Below are 14,612 nucleotides of genomic sequence, written 5' to 3' on the forward strand. Positions count from 1 at the left end.
CACAATTATGCATTCATTCTGTTTATGTGGATTTGGTTTCAGTGGCTGTTTTTCCAATAAGTGTGGGCTTGTGTATATCTGAAGCTGTCTCCCTGAAAATGCATAGTGTAGCCCCTAGCTGTGGAAGTAGCTGAAGTAGGTCACTGCTTATCTGGGTTAATGTAGCTAATTTACCAAAATAGCCACGTGGCTGGTGAAGATCCACACTGTCCATGTGTATAGTGCTATATTAGAAAAACACAGAAAATTGTGTAAAAGCACCAGTATCTCTCCTGTTGTTAGAATGCTAGTATTGATTAAAAATAATAAGCCTGTTATAATGGAGCTGTATGTGTGTGTCATGCATAGAAGTTAAAGTGCTTCATTACGTATTCATACTGATCTTTTCTTGATTTATTACTGATTATGTTTTTTGATGGTGTTTACAGAGGGTGATGAAACTGGTATCATGGATGGCCTGTTGGAGGCGCTGCAGTCCGGTGCTGCTTTCAGGAGAAAGAGAGGACCACGTCAAGCAGGTACTCACACACAAGCAAAACAGTAAATCTTCACAAAACATGCATATGTTTCCACGTTTCATGCGTTACTTGCTTTACAGATTTCAATTTAATTCCACAGATATATAAGACTCATTTATTCTATCTCACTTTCCATTCCGTCTCCAATCTTCTCTCAACACAACAACAGATTTGTTTATGTTCCTTTGCCTTTGTTCCATCTGTTGCTCTGCTCACAGGCTGAGTTGTGGTAATATTCTTTCACCATGGTTATAGGGGCAAAGCCAATGCAATCAGAGGCTGGCACAACAACAAAAGAAGAGGGAGAGTGCCAAGGGTGGGTGTGGACACTAGGATACTTTAGGGAGAAACAACTGCTGAGGGTGTGGTGGTGGAGTAGGAAAATATGATAAATAATGAATGTAGGAGGGGGATGAAACCAGCCTGTAGGCAGAAAGTTTGTTGACGTGAGTGGGCAATACAAAAGTTGTGGTAAGTTATTGTCGGCAAAAGTATGAGGACATAGGTGCCTTTAGCAACTTCAAGTCAAGATATGTTTTGCTCTTTGTCATTTTGAGATTAAACTCCATTTACACCAAAGGATTTATGAGCATTTATGAGTTTTACAGTTTTACACTAAAGGAGAAAATGTAAAAGTTTACATTATTATAGCCTTGGTGCTCTCAATTTCATTGACTTATTAGACACTAAAGTACTTTCTCCCACCTTCCTATTTTGTTTGCCATTCTGTGGCTTTTATGGCCTAGTAAGATCATGCAAATGAAAGTGAGGCAGCAGGAACTGTTAGTATAGTAATTTTGTAACATGATTCCTGGTTGTGAGTGGGAAAGTGTCCAGCTGCCCATTAGCTAAGAAAGAGAAAACTCTAGAGAGACCCTATGTGTGTGTGTGTTTTTGTTCACACGCACTCTTGTGTGGGTTCAGTTTTCGCACATAAGCAGGGTTGTGGAAGAGTTTGTGCAACTCGATCCCTTTCACAATAGAAGCCAGATGTGAAGCACTGGTCCTGAATGGCACTAAGACCCAGAAGGTAGACCCTGCTCTTTTCTCTTTCTCCTAATCTGTTGGTTTTTTTTGTTTTTTGTTTTTATACAACTCTTTCAATTCTTTATTTTGGACTCAGAATTGATAATCTTTGAAAACTTTTGGGTTCTTTTTGAACCCCACTTCCATCTGTAAAAACTGGTGGACCTTCAGTGTACGTTAAACCAAAACATTCTTTAATTTCCTCCAGACATTTTGTTTGTGAAAAGTAGAACAGATAAACATCCCTGGGGCTGAGCTGTTCCTTGTAGAAATCCTAAATTTTGTGACTGTTTTGTGACTGTTCCGTGTCACCACAGTGCTATATTGGACTGCCAGGGAAAAAAGATCTGAAGTCAGGCAGATCCAGCCTCCCTGACTTTAAAGGAGTATCTCAAGTCTTACTTACAATGATAATAGCTTTTTCAAATAAATACAGTTATAGATATTTGTCCCTTATTTTTTAATCTGTTGTTATTCTCTCTTTTTTCCCCCACATTTTAGTTACCTCTCAGATGTAATTTTTAGACTTAAAGGGGGGGAAAAAAGCAGAAAAAAACAAAGTAACAAATAGCTCAGGCTCATCACCACTAAACTGGCTAAGACAGCAGTGAAAATTAAAATGAAGGGAGAAGCAGGAGCAGGGAAGAAAGAATGGGGCCCACTTCAGGGCTCAGTCAGTCATCCATAATGCTGTTGGGCCACCTCACACTCCCAACAGGAAATACCTGAACATGTGTATGTGAAAGAAAGGGGGGAAAGAGCTTTCCTCCCTGCACATACTTCTGTGGTAGGAGATTGTCGGAAAATATAAGTGACTGGATGTATCACATCTCTGCTTAGTCCCTCCTCCCTGTCTCCTCTCTTACCCCATGGTGTCATTTCTGTTTTTGTTTTGCCAAAGTTCAGGCTTTTCCATGGAGAATGTGGAGGTTGTGAAGCAGTGCTGGTTTTTTTTTTTTTTGGTGGCATTCTTATCCTTGTTAGGAGTTTTCCCTGACTGATATTCAAAGGTTTCTCCTTTCCACTATGCCCACTTTGCTTCTTAATGCCAGGAAGAGCCTTGACTCTTTCACCTACACAGCAGGAAGTGTATGTGTATGTGTGTGCACACATGTCTGACTAGCCAGTTGAGTCATAAGTCTTAATTTAGTAAAGCTGAAGTAGGAGGCACATCCTGACTCTGGCTCGACATATCTGGCACCAGTGAAGCCACAGGCAGCCTTACAATATTTTTTCCCTGCTCTGTATGTATGTATAACCCCTTCACAGATGTTATGTATAATGTCATATGTGTTTAAAATGTTGCACACAGGGTAAATTGAAAAAACATAAATACAAGTCAGAGTACAAGTACATTTTTTTCTGTCTCTGTTATGTAGTAACACATCTCTAAGGAAACACAGTTCTGGGAAAAGGTCATTCATAATCTTTTTAAAAATGTGACAGTGACATGATTGCTTTATCACAGGGAGATAATGTGAGGTAGATGCATCTAAGACTGTAAAGACTCATAAAAGTGGCATCATTGAGTTTCTCAAATCCCCCATCCTTTCTTGTTTTGACATTTATTAACAAATACCAGTAGGTGGGGCACTTGGTTGCAGGTTTTGCCTCCAAGTATTTTCTTTTCCTTGCAGTTAAAGCACAAATAGTGTTATTAAAGATCGGATGTTATGAAGTGGGTCCAATCATTAATGCCCTTAAAAGTATTTTTCTCTTAGGTTATAAAATATAGTCACAGTGAAGCCCAACATTAAAACCCTAAAAAGGAGTTCCTGCTGCAACACACCCTGATTTCATAATTTTGTTGAATGAGAAACAGGGACTGAGGCAAAGCAAACTTGATTAGCTTAACACTGAAAAGTGATAATCAAAGCCACAATAAATAAGACAGAATACATGTATGTGTCTACTCACTTTCAGTCTAAATATGCTACTAATACTGAAGTTTTTACTGTTTGTTTATATTGTTTTATATATACATTATATTCTTCTTGCCAGATGTAGCTCTCATCTGCAGATAGACTTAAGATGGTGCATTGATTGCTCTTCATTAAACAAAATAAAATATGTAATGGGGCTGTAAGTCATTCAGGCTTGTTTACAGTCGTAACACAAGCCACTGCAGTCTAATGATATTTACTTATCTATACTCATGTCTAGACTTCCATCTTTACTCTTTCCTCTTGAATAAAAGTAACTGTTCCTAGTCTAATATTATTGGTTCAGTTTCAGTCATTACTGTTGCAGGTACAGAAAGAATTTCAACATAGCATTGTAGAAACCCTACAGCCAGCTTACTGAAGTTATTTATCTGTTTTGCAGTTATTGGCAGATAATAGAGAAAAATGTTTGGGTTTTGTGAAAAGTACATTTAAGACTGTCTCATTACACCAGAGTTGTTGTTTATAGGTCATAGTTGAAAATGTGGCAACAACACCACACACTCTTTGCAATTTATATCATATGTATACAAATGATATCCTGTTGTAAAATGATTTATAACCTGTGTAACAACACTAAAGGTCCTTTACTTTCCATCTTAACTTCTTACTCTTACTCTCCAAAACGTACTCTTTTACACAAGACAAGCTTTATTTGAGAGTAGATTTATTATTACATTATTTTAATTTGCATCACATTAGACAGCATGATAAATTTAGTAAAAATATTTGCATGCTTTTATAGCCTTCTTACTTACACACACACACACACACACACACACACACAGAGAACAAAGATTTATACTTATATAAAAATATTTAGTTGAAATGAAAACAACAGTGTTATTTTTGTTTACTGTTTTTGTCTGTGGAGCTGTTGATTGATTGCTATTGTGGAGACCTTCCTCCCTTCTCTCCTCTTTGTTTCCTACCCTTACAGCTGCTGCAACTGTAGACGTCACAAACTCAGTTTTAAAAGATTACTAAGGGGACGTATTGAGTGAGTTGTCACGCTCATTTTTTCACAGCGTGACTGAATGGGTAGCCACGAGGCTGTGGAAGCTATAAAACTCATCACCTTTGACCTGCACCTCAGCTCACTTTGTCCATGTGGGAGTGTTGGCTGCGTAGAATGAGCAGACTGTATGGGGGATCCTCAGCTGTCTGCCGTCCGTCTGTCTATCCCCTTCTTAAACACAGAGACAAAAAACACACACACACACCAGATGCTCGCATGCCAACAAAGGCACACATGGATGTTTGCATACCAATACATGCACTCAAACTGGCAAATTTCATTCCAGAAGACAGACAGACTTGCATCTAGCACTATCAGTGTTTTGGTTTGAGCTTTAGATTGTTAGCTCAGCGTCTGTCTGTTACTTTGCAGAAACATAGACAGCTTGGATACATCGGGCTAATTTCGTTGTGTTCAGAGCCATTTAAGTAGAGGAATGACGTATGAACACACAAGAAACCCATCTGCTGGGTCATGACCCCTGCTAGAGCAACCAATCATAGTAGCAACTAGCTGACAAAGCACCAATCACAACAGAGAGACAGACATAAAGGGCTTAGCAACAATAGAGGCACACGCCAGCTCTGCAGACGGTCCACTCCTACTAAAACAGAAAAATACCCCTTCACAGATGTTCACAAACACACACGCAGTTCTAAATTGTCTCATGCTAGTGAGACAATTTAGAACAATGGGAGGGTGCTCATCAATATCAATGTCAAGCCATAACTAGAAAACTGGTGAGGTCACATGCTTGCTTAATACCCACTGAGGCAATAAAGGTCGACCACACCAGTATGCACCAGTTGACAGTGACCTAAAATTCAAGCTTATGCATCAATACTTAACCCACAGCCACTAGTGGTGTCAGATGACGTCACTTTTCCCACAGTACTTTATTGCAGAGCAGCGCTGTGTTACACAGTGCAACCTGAGGAGGGCGATACAAGTCCCTGCTAAGTTGGAGAAACTGATGGAGGTCCAGTCTGCATCTGCAAACACACCATCATCCTATATGTGGCACCATGTTGTGTTGTGACTGTGGTTTTTCTAAAGATTCTGTACAGTCAACAAAGGGTGTGAAGATGGCTGCTCCCTTGTAATACCGCCATATGGATTTCATACTCATTATAGTGGGGTAGTTAAATCTGTGATGAGAGATAAGGGTGAAATTTTTACCTTAACAAAAGAGCTAAGCTAGTTCTTGTTACAGTCTCCTCTCCATCTGTCCTACACTTGCCCGTCTGCAAATCCTCTCATCACTTTCCTTCCTGTTTCTCTATTTTCCCCTCATAAAGGCAGCAGTATGCACTGTACAACAAAGCATTCTTATGTTAATCAGGTAGTCATTATTAAGACTCCTGCAGTGTAATTTGTTACAGATGATCTTTCACTATGCTTTTTGTGCCACTGACCAACCTCCTGTGTGCAAACACACAAATTCAATCTCACATTCCTCAGTAAATAAACCCTAAAACAGTCTTTGTGTAAGTCCTGATATCTCATTTCCTGTTGTAACAACCAGCCCTCATAACAGTTACATGGATCATTTAGTCAATATCAGATCTAGTATGTTTATGCAACACACATGCTGAAAGCTTCCTGTTTGTTTATAATGGCATTTGGTGAAGGACTGTTGCATTTCTGAAAAGTATGAAGGCTTGCAAGAGATTTTAACTCTTTGATACGCTTCAGTATCAAAAAATGCTGCATGTTTTCTCTCAGGCTTGAAACAGCTCCTTCCAGAGATCTATGAGATATCTAACAGCTGTTTTCACAGTATTAATCTTTACAAATGAAATCTGTTGTTTGCTTTTTATTTGTTGAATGTGATTGGTCAGGGAGAATTGAATATATCTTTGTGTAGTTTGGATCTGAAAGCTTTAAACAGTAAGATCTTTTCACTTTGCCTAAATATGCAAATCTGTGTCGAGATGTATCTGTTGTTTTTACTTTATACATCTTTATTACTTTATGTGGAAGAAATCTTTGCATGTTATGCCATATTGGACCATTTCATAAACAAAAACATCCATCATGGAAATCTGGTTGAGAAAAAAAATCTATATAATTGTGTTGATTTTCTTTTGGCTCTGGGTAAAACCAGAGTGGCATCAGAGGTTCTTCTAAGCAGTGTTCAGTGGGAAGAAAGGGATACCCACTGAACTCATTAGGTTTGGGTTATAATTGAAAACATTTCAATATATCATATAGATTGCCAGCCTTTGTTACTTGTGTTTATGTTATATTTAAAAATACTTTGATGTTCTTTTTAAAACTTCAGTCTGTTCATGTATTCACTCCTTGCGCATATTAGTTCACACATGTTAACTATGTTTAAATGTAGTTAGCGTCAGAGTTTCTTCTCCATACTTCAATCTAGTGCTGGGCGATATGACGATATATATCGTGTGGACGATAGAAAAGTGTCTATCGTGCCATTTGTCTTCTATCGTTTCTATCGTTTCTAACCCGAATTTTATAAATTATTACATAAAATATATCATTAACCCTTTACAACCGGTCGGAGCAGGCACACTCCGTTTTCCCTAACTATTTTTAAATCCCTGTAGAACTGTAACCACGTAAGGTAGTGCAATAATGTTTTGGTTTTTTTTGCATATGAAATCGCAGGGGTTGTACTTACATCTTATTCCATTAGCTTGCCCTAGGTCACGGTTTTCTTCCACATATAGCTTTGCAAAAATTGCATAAAAAGCACTTCCAGCAACAAAAACATAATATTCCAGACTTGCAGCAACAAAAGCATAATATTCCAGAAACAGGCTTTGCCGATCCGATCAGCTGTTCATAACACTTCCTAGTTGGAATATAAGTCAGCGCAACTATCGCATGTCCGCCATTACCTGTCCGAAACCGGAAGTGACGTCACTTTCGCGGAGAATGTAGTTTTTTAAGCTTCAAAGTCTATGTTGGTGTTTTTAAAAGTCATGTTTGACTTTATGCTCTTCTGTATCGTTTCTGGGATGCTTAGAAGTCAAATTACACTGTTGGAAATAGTTTATTTTGATGCACATGCTGTTTTTTTGCAAATTTGCATTTATTTATTTTCATTTATATATAAAAATTTGTGTATCTCAAAAATAAAACTATGAAGACACTCAAAATAAATAAATGTAAAGATAAGCTCTGGCGGACTTGGTTCTATAGTAGGTCTTAAAGGGTTAAATAGCCTGTGCAAATATATTAGTGTTGTCTTCTCACTATACATACTCTGAACTTTATGCAAGAGAAAATAAAGTATAAAAAAATGATATTTTTCACAAAGAAACTGTCTTGTGGTTTTGCAACATGGTGCTGCTTTACATGCACCCGGATTTGCGACATACTTTACAGTAACTCAAAACAAAGACTGCACCCTCTCCACTCGCTGTTTACAGACTGCATACTTTCCAGATGACCACAGGTCAGGTGGTATATCGTGATATATATCGTTATCGTGATATAAAATAATTCATATCATGATAAATATTTTTTCCATATCGCCCAGCACTACTTCAATCAGTAGGTTTCTGTCTACATTCATATTTTCTCATTCTGCTTCCAATGTAACAACCTTCTCATCCTGACTTGTATCGCATCTTCTCTCCTCCTCTTCTCTGTCTTCTCTTTCAAGAGGGAAGTGGAGGAGGATGAGAGAGGCAAGGAGCTAGGTCTGACAGCCTTTGAAGAGGCTTTTCTCTGTAGGCTGGAATTTTTAGGACAAGCTCAGCACAGGACACATACGCCCACTTACACGCGCGCACACACACTCTCTCTCTCTCTCTCTCTCTCTCTCTCTCTCTCTCTCTCTCTCTCTCTCTCTCTCTCTCTCTCTCTCTCTCTCTCTCTCTCTCTCTCTCTCTCTCTCTCTCTCTCTCTCTCTTTTTCTGGATCATTTGCATAATTTCTAATTAGTAAGTTTATAAGTGAGGGACAAAAATAGAGACGAAGGAAGTATGAAAGTACACTGAGGAGAAGATAAAGTGCACCCATGTACCGGTGTTTATGACAGGGGAGAAATCTCTCATAGGAAAGGGTGTAAGGTGATAATTTGATACACTAGCTGTCTATGTGCTGCTCAGACCAGCTGAGACTCACAAAGAAGACAAGTGAAGCCTAAATCTACAAATACTCCTTCTCCTCTTTCTCCCCAGACTCAATTGTGTCTTTGTCACAACTAGTTCTGGAGACCTGCTTGGTAACTTTGTGTGTGTTTTTGTGGTGCTTTTTGTTCTACTCCTGTGAGAACCATGCAACAAGTCTCGATATGTTGTATGTGCTACCATGATTAATTTGCATGTGTGTGTCTGTTGGTGTTCTGGATTAATCTGCGTTTTTTTTTTTTTTTCTCCTCGACATTACATTCACGTGTGGATTTACTGATGTTTTTTGAGGATTGGAGTTTCTGAATAAACATCAAGCATAAAATAACAGCAAACACAATCTCCCACTGACCTATATAAGTCAAAATGGCTGCTGCTGCACAGCTGTCCTCCCACACATGAGAGTGAGGAGTGCTAAAGGATAGAGTGAGGGAATGAGAGATAAAGCCAGGCTGCTGCTGGTGCCTGTGTGGGAGGAAAGGAAAAAACGGTAAGCAGGTAGAAGAATAAAAACGAAAGCATCCTCAGGGCACAATCTGTCACGCTTGTTCTGTTTCTCTGTCTGTCCCTGTGTATCTAATCTCTTCTCTCTGCTTCCAGTATTCCTCATGTATATAAATAATATATACATAACTTCCTATTTGTGTCACTTCAAGTCATCCCCTTGCAGCTTTTCCTCATCTGACTCAGTTCCTTCTTCTCCATCTCATTTTCATTCATCCCTGCCTCTTTAATCTTCCCACAGTATGAATCATCCCGCTTTTCATGGTGTCTTACCCCTTTTTACTCTCCCCTCCTCATTTTACACACACATTCTCCATTTCTGCATTTCATCATCCCGCTTTTCCTTCCTCCATACATTTCTACACTTCTTTCTCCAGTTTTTTCACTGCTTAAGACCATGTTGTGCGTAATCTGACATTACAAGTGAGTTGCTCCAAATATGACGCTAATCCACATACATACACAGCCCCACTACTCGTGTGTGTGTGTGTGTGTGTGTGTGTGTGTGTGTGTGTGTGTGTAGATTATTATAGGTACATACTTGTGAATGCATTTGCATCTTAGTGGCTGGTTTGTTAACTAATTAAACCATTATATTTGAATTGCAGAATGGTTGTCAATTTCATCATAGTGTTTATCTGATATGTCACCTCATGGCATGCGTTGATGTTTCTTATGGGTTTGGTATGATTAAAAATGATGTCTGACTTTGTTGCGTTGTCTTTGTTTCTCTGTTCTTGTCAGCCAACCACCGACGAGCTGGAAATGTGGTGACCAACATTCTGGCCAAAGAGCTGATGCAGGAAGATAAGCCTTCATCGGGAAAACCTTCTGCAAAAAAGTTAAAGTCAGATGATAAAGTGGAGCCAAAACTAGAAGCAGCAGAGTCATTAGAGGACTTGCTTGAGGCTGCGGCTTCTCGGTCTAATTAGGTACCCAGGTAGAAGTTTGTTTTTGTTTTGTTTTTTCTTTGTTTAGTTTTGATTTTTTTTTTTTTTTTTTTTTTTTTTTTTAAATGCATACAGCCAGTCTATCTAAAGTCAGATTTATCTTTCTAAGGCATTCCAGGGGCCAATAATAATCTGCTATTAGTTTACTGAATAAAGGCCTGCTTTCTTTTCCATAAATGTCTTAAAAGGACCGTCTTTTAAAATAACATTGTTTTTTGAGACGACAGAGAGATGCAGAACTTAAGGGCGGGGCTCTCACCTCAGTTTCAACCTCTGCATGGTCTTCACCAGCCTTGAGAACTCTGACACTGTCATAAAGATTGAATTGCTTTTTCCATCACATGCGCATAAGGTGTTCATGTTTTTTTTTCTGTTTCTCTTTATTTCTACATCACTCGGTTCACCTGTCACTCAAAGGGCATCTTTAGCCATTCCAAAGACTTACTCAGGAGGATCCACTTTGTTTCTTTTATCGTTTTTCCCCTTCTTTTTTTTTTTTGGTTATTCACAGATTTAGACTGAGAATGTGTGGATTTTGGCACATCCTGCATCATCTTGTCAGGATGTTCCAGCCAAGACCACTTTGCGCTGTTTCTGTTTTTTGTTGATGTTTTCTGTTTTTAAAGAGATGAAACAATTTTCTTTGTAATTATTTGATATTCCGTATGTTACTGCTTGTAATCATTTTACTGTATTATTCAAAGTGCCAACTGATAGGAATCCAGTCTTATCATTTCACTTCTGGGTTTAATCCGGTCACAGTTTGCACTGGTCCTGCCTGACACCTCATCAACAGCAGTTATCACCTGGGTTTATATTTCAGCATGTTCTTTAGCGAGAAAGGGCATAGCGCACAGGTGTCCGTGTGATTAAAGGGAGGGATTAATTATATAAAGTTGTCTGTTACCATATGTGCCCATATCATTTATATGAAACATGAACATGATTATTCACACAAAATCTAAAGGCAAGATAGTCGAGAGCAAAAATGTTCTTCCACAGAGTCCAACCAAAACAAATATTGCTTTTTCAGAGGGTGTTTCCATACACACCCAGCCTGAGGAGTTTACATGCCTGTGTTTGTATATGAAAAAGTCTGTGTGAAGTAGCTGCCTATATTTAGTCAGTTTCCTACATGTGTGTGTTTGTGCTTGTAAGTTTGTGTGTACTGCCATCTGTAATTACTGTACGGTACCGACCATGCTGTCATAAATGCTAGGTTTCATGAACAGCGTTTTGGTCTTTCTGCTGAAGATAAAGCATACTGGAAAACTGCCCAAAAACTGCTGAGACATACGTGTGTGTGTGTGTGTGTGTGTGTGTGTGTGTGTGTGTGTGTGTGTGTGTGTGTGTGTGTGTGTGTGTGTGTGCGCGCGCGCTTGTTTCCCTCCCACTGAACTGCAGCAGTAGTTTTTGAATGTCTGGCCCCGTTTCTATTTGTTTTCAGCCATCAGCATACATGTTGCCATGATGTTGTGGTGTACTATTTGACAGGAATCTGGTGAGATGATGTAAGCTGCTCCATGCAATATTTATTACTATGCAAGCACATTATTGTAGTGCGCTCCCCAGACGTGATACCTAGTCAGTCTCAGGATGTACAAACCGCTGGCACACCTCGCACACTCTTGAATAAACCTGCTGGTTCAAGGTCAGTGCTTCATGGCAGTGATGACTGAGAAAAATCCTTTTAGCTCCAAAACTTCAGCATTTTATGACATCACTAGCATCGTTATTCCATCTTCCTATAAGAATGTGCCGTCTTTGGACAAAATGATAATTAAACATAATAAAAGGAAATAAGATGAAGCACTGGAGCACCTCCAGTGATGGTGCGTCATTTTTTTTTATTAAATAACACTGAGAATAACAAATAGTTTGTTGCGCCTCATCTCAAGCACAAATATGTCGTAGCTGTATTTAAATGGTTGACACGGTTGCTGTTTTATGTCTGCAATATTCTGCCCATGACTTCAAGTGCATACCTGTAGGTTGATTGTGTGTAATGCACCCTGAAAAACAAATGTTTTTGAAGTGAGGAGCAAGGGAAAACTAGAGGAGGTAAACGATGTCACTGGAATATTTTTGCAAATTTGAGTTCTTCCTTTTCTCAACAAGTCTGTTTTCTTTTTCTTCTTCTTTTTTTTTTATTTTAGATATTGTTTTCTATGTGAATTTTAAACGATTGATTATTTTAATGTAATTTTTTTCCCAGAGATTTCTGTATGGCTATATAACAATGCACCCAGTTGTCCTGTTTGTTACACTGAACTATTATTAAAAATGTCTTAAGTAATTTATTGGTGTGTGTGTTCTTTTTTTTTTTTTTTTTTTTTTTTTTTTTTTTTTCCATTATGTCACTCTTTTATGTAACAGTCTGTGCCTGTAATTTACAGCTTGGTTCTATTCCTGTATGATTGCCAAAGTAAACTCTCTTCGGTGCACTTTGGCCGATGCTACTTTATCTCCTCCGCTCCTCCCCTCTCCTCCTGATGTAAGCACATTGTGCAGTAAAGCATCAGACAGGCACTGCACTCTGATACTGCAATTTTATTGCCAAAAAGCAGCAAAAGAATGAATAAACAGTGGAGTTAGTTATTTTTACAGAAAAGTCCCAGGATTTTCCATGGCTTCAGGGTTTCCACAAAAACTTTCCAACGGTATTCGGCTAAAATTGCCAGTACACGGCAAGATCTCTATGTGCGTGTCTTAAAGATGCAGAGGACAGTTGATGTCATGTTTTGTTTTGTTTTTTTGGAGGGGGGGGGTCCCTTTTTGCACCCTGTTTTTATTTGTGTTTTGACCCACGTGGTGCTGTCAGTAATGGAAGTTATGCTGCAGGAACAGAGTATTTATTTTTTCTGTTCATTCACATGTTAAGGTTTTATTCCACCACAATGAAGCTTAAATTGAATCATTTAGTCCTATTTATCATTTATCAGACTTTATGCAATTTTTCCACAGAGAGACTTTTGAGGGTTGGCCAAGTGACGATGGAAGAAATAAAGTGCCTTTAAACTCTCAAAGTTGTTTATTTGCCTCCCCCCCCCCCCCCCCCCCCCTTTTTTTTTTTTTTAAGTGGGAGATTTTTGCAGGCCATATACAGTGCAAGTCAGTGTGATCAAAACTGTAAAGAAATTACCAAAACAGGGTAACCTGGGCAATACTGACCAAAACAACTGAGTGATTCATTAACAATAATCATGATGAATATAATATGGGTGGCATGGCTATCAGCTTTAATCAGTTCTTTATAACTGTTGGACCAGATTTGGCAAGAAAAATAACTCATCCTGAGAAGACTGAGGAAAAGCTTGATACTGTGATAGATGGAAATCTTTGTCAATGTTTAAAATAGACAGTTTGACAGGTTGTGAAATTAGATTGTTGCTCCTCATGTATGGACATCATACCCTGGGGTCAGTGTTGGGTTCTAAATTTATATATCAATAACACGTGTAATGTCTCCCAAGTGCTAAAAATGGCACTTTTTGCTGATCATATAAATATTTTCTGCTCAGCTGATGATTTGCAGCATTTGCTGGATGACATGACCAAAATAATTAAATGGAAGATCTGGCTTGATAAAAATAAATGATCATTAAATACAATAAATAAATGGGGTTGATATTGAACGGGTCAGTGAAACCAGATTTCTAGGGGTACAAATAGATGAGGCTCTGTTTGAAAGCACATATTAAACATACTATTCTGAAGCATTACAGTATTAGACCATACATCTCTCGTGTTTGCTAATTTTACCTTATTTAAGCTATTGTGTAGGGTTCTGGGACAGTAACTATAAAAGAACATTACATTCACTTTTTATTCTTCGTCTATTTGGGTATCTCAATATTAACTAATAACTAGTTGAGAAAGGTGTGGGGTGGGGATAACGTAACTGAAAACACAACTCTGCACCAAGGTGCACCCTATTTCAGTTGGGCACCTGACAGGACAGCCACCGCTTCAACTCCCATCCGTATAGCTATTAGCCCCTCCCACTCCAGGAAACAATAGCTGCTGGCGTTCCTCTATCGGTTTTATTATTATTATTGTTATTGTTATTATTACTACTACTACTACTACTACTACTACTAATAATAATAATAAACTGTGGAATTTTTTTTAATTAAATATAATGACAGAATAAACATGATCTCCAACTATTTCTATTACTCCAAACATAGCCTCCTCCATACCACACTTACACAGGGGTTTGCCTATAAACAGGAGCCCAAATGGGGGAGAACTGTTTTGGCATTGATAGGTATACTCTGTGTCGTGTCAGATGTTCCATGGCCTCAGCAAGACAAGGACATGTGAAGACCTCTAAGCAGACTTTCATGTACGACATCAGTGGAGTTTCCCTCTAAGATGGCGACTCTAAATCCTTGGGTGGAAGAACACCAGCTTGTATCTCCATCTCATTTTCTGTTGGACATCAATACTGACTCACGGAGGTAAACTATAAGTTATGACTTCTACTGATCTTCCCCTATCAGTGGCCTGGTGTGGGGGAATGCCTTAAAAATTCATCTGTATCA

The 14,612-nt window shown here is 38.6% G+C and overlaps 1 protein-coding gene across 1 annotated transcript in view; it reads left to right on the top strand.

Moving 5' to 3' along the window:
- LOC134634228 (protein diaphanous homolog 1) overlaps positions 1–12,347 on the top strand; it is a 28,093-nt gene extending 15,746 nt beyond the window's left edge. The window contains exons 10-11 of the mRNA XM_063483305.1: positions 429–518; positions 9,860–12,347. Of these exons, the coding sequence (XP_063339375.1) occupies positions 429–518; positions 9,860–10,047 (278 nt within the window). The 3' untranslated portion in view covers positions 10,048–12,347. The remainder of the gene's footprint in view (positions 1–428; positions 519–9,859) is intronic.
- The last annotated feature ends 2,265 nt before the right edge of the window (positions 12,348–14,612 follow it).

Source organism: Pelmatolapia mariae, linkage group LG2 (assembly GCF_036321145.2).
Source record: "Pelmatolapia mariae isolate MD_Pm_ZW linkage group LG2, Pm_UMD_F_2, whole genome shotgun sequence".
NCBI lineage: Eukaryota > Metazoa > Chordata > Actinopteri > Cichliformes > Cichlidae > Pelmatolapia > Pelmatolapia mariae.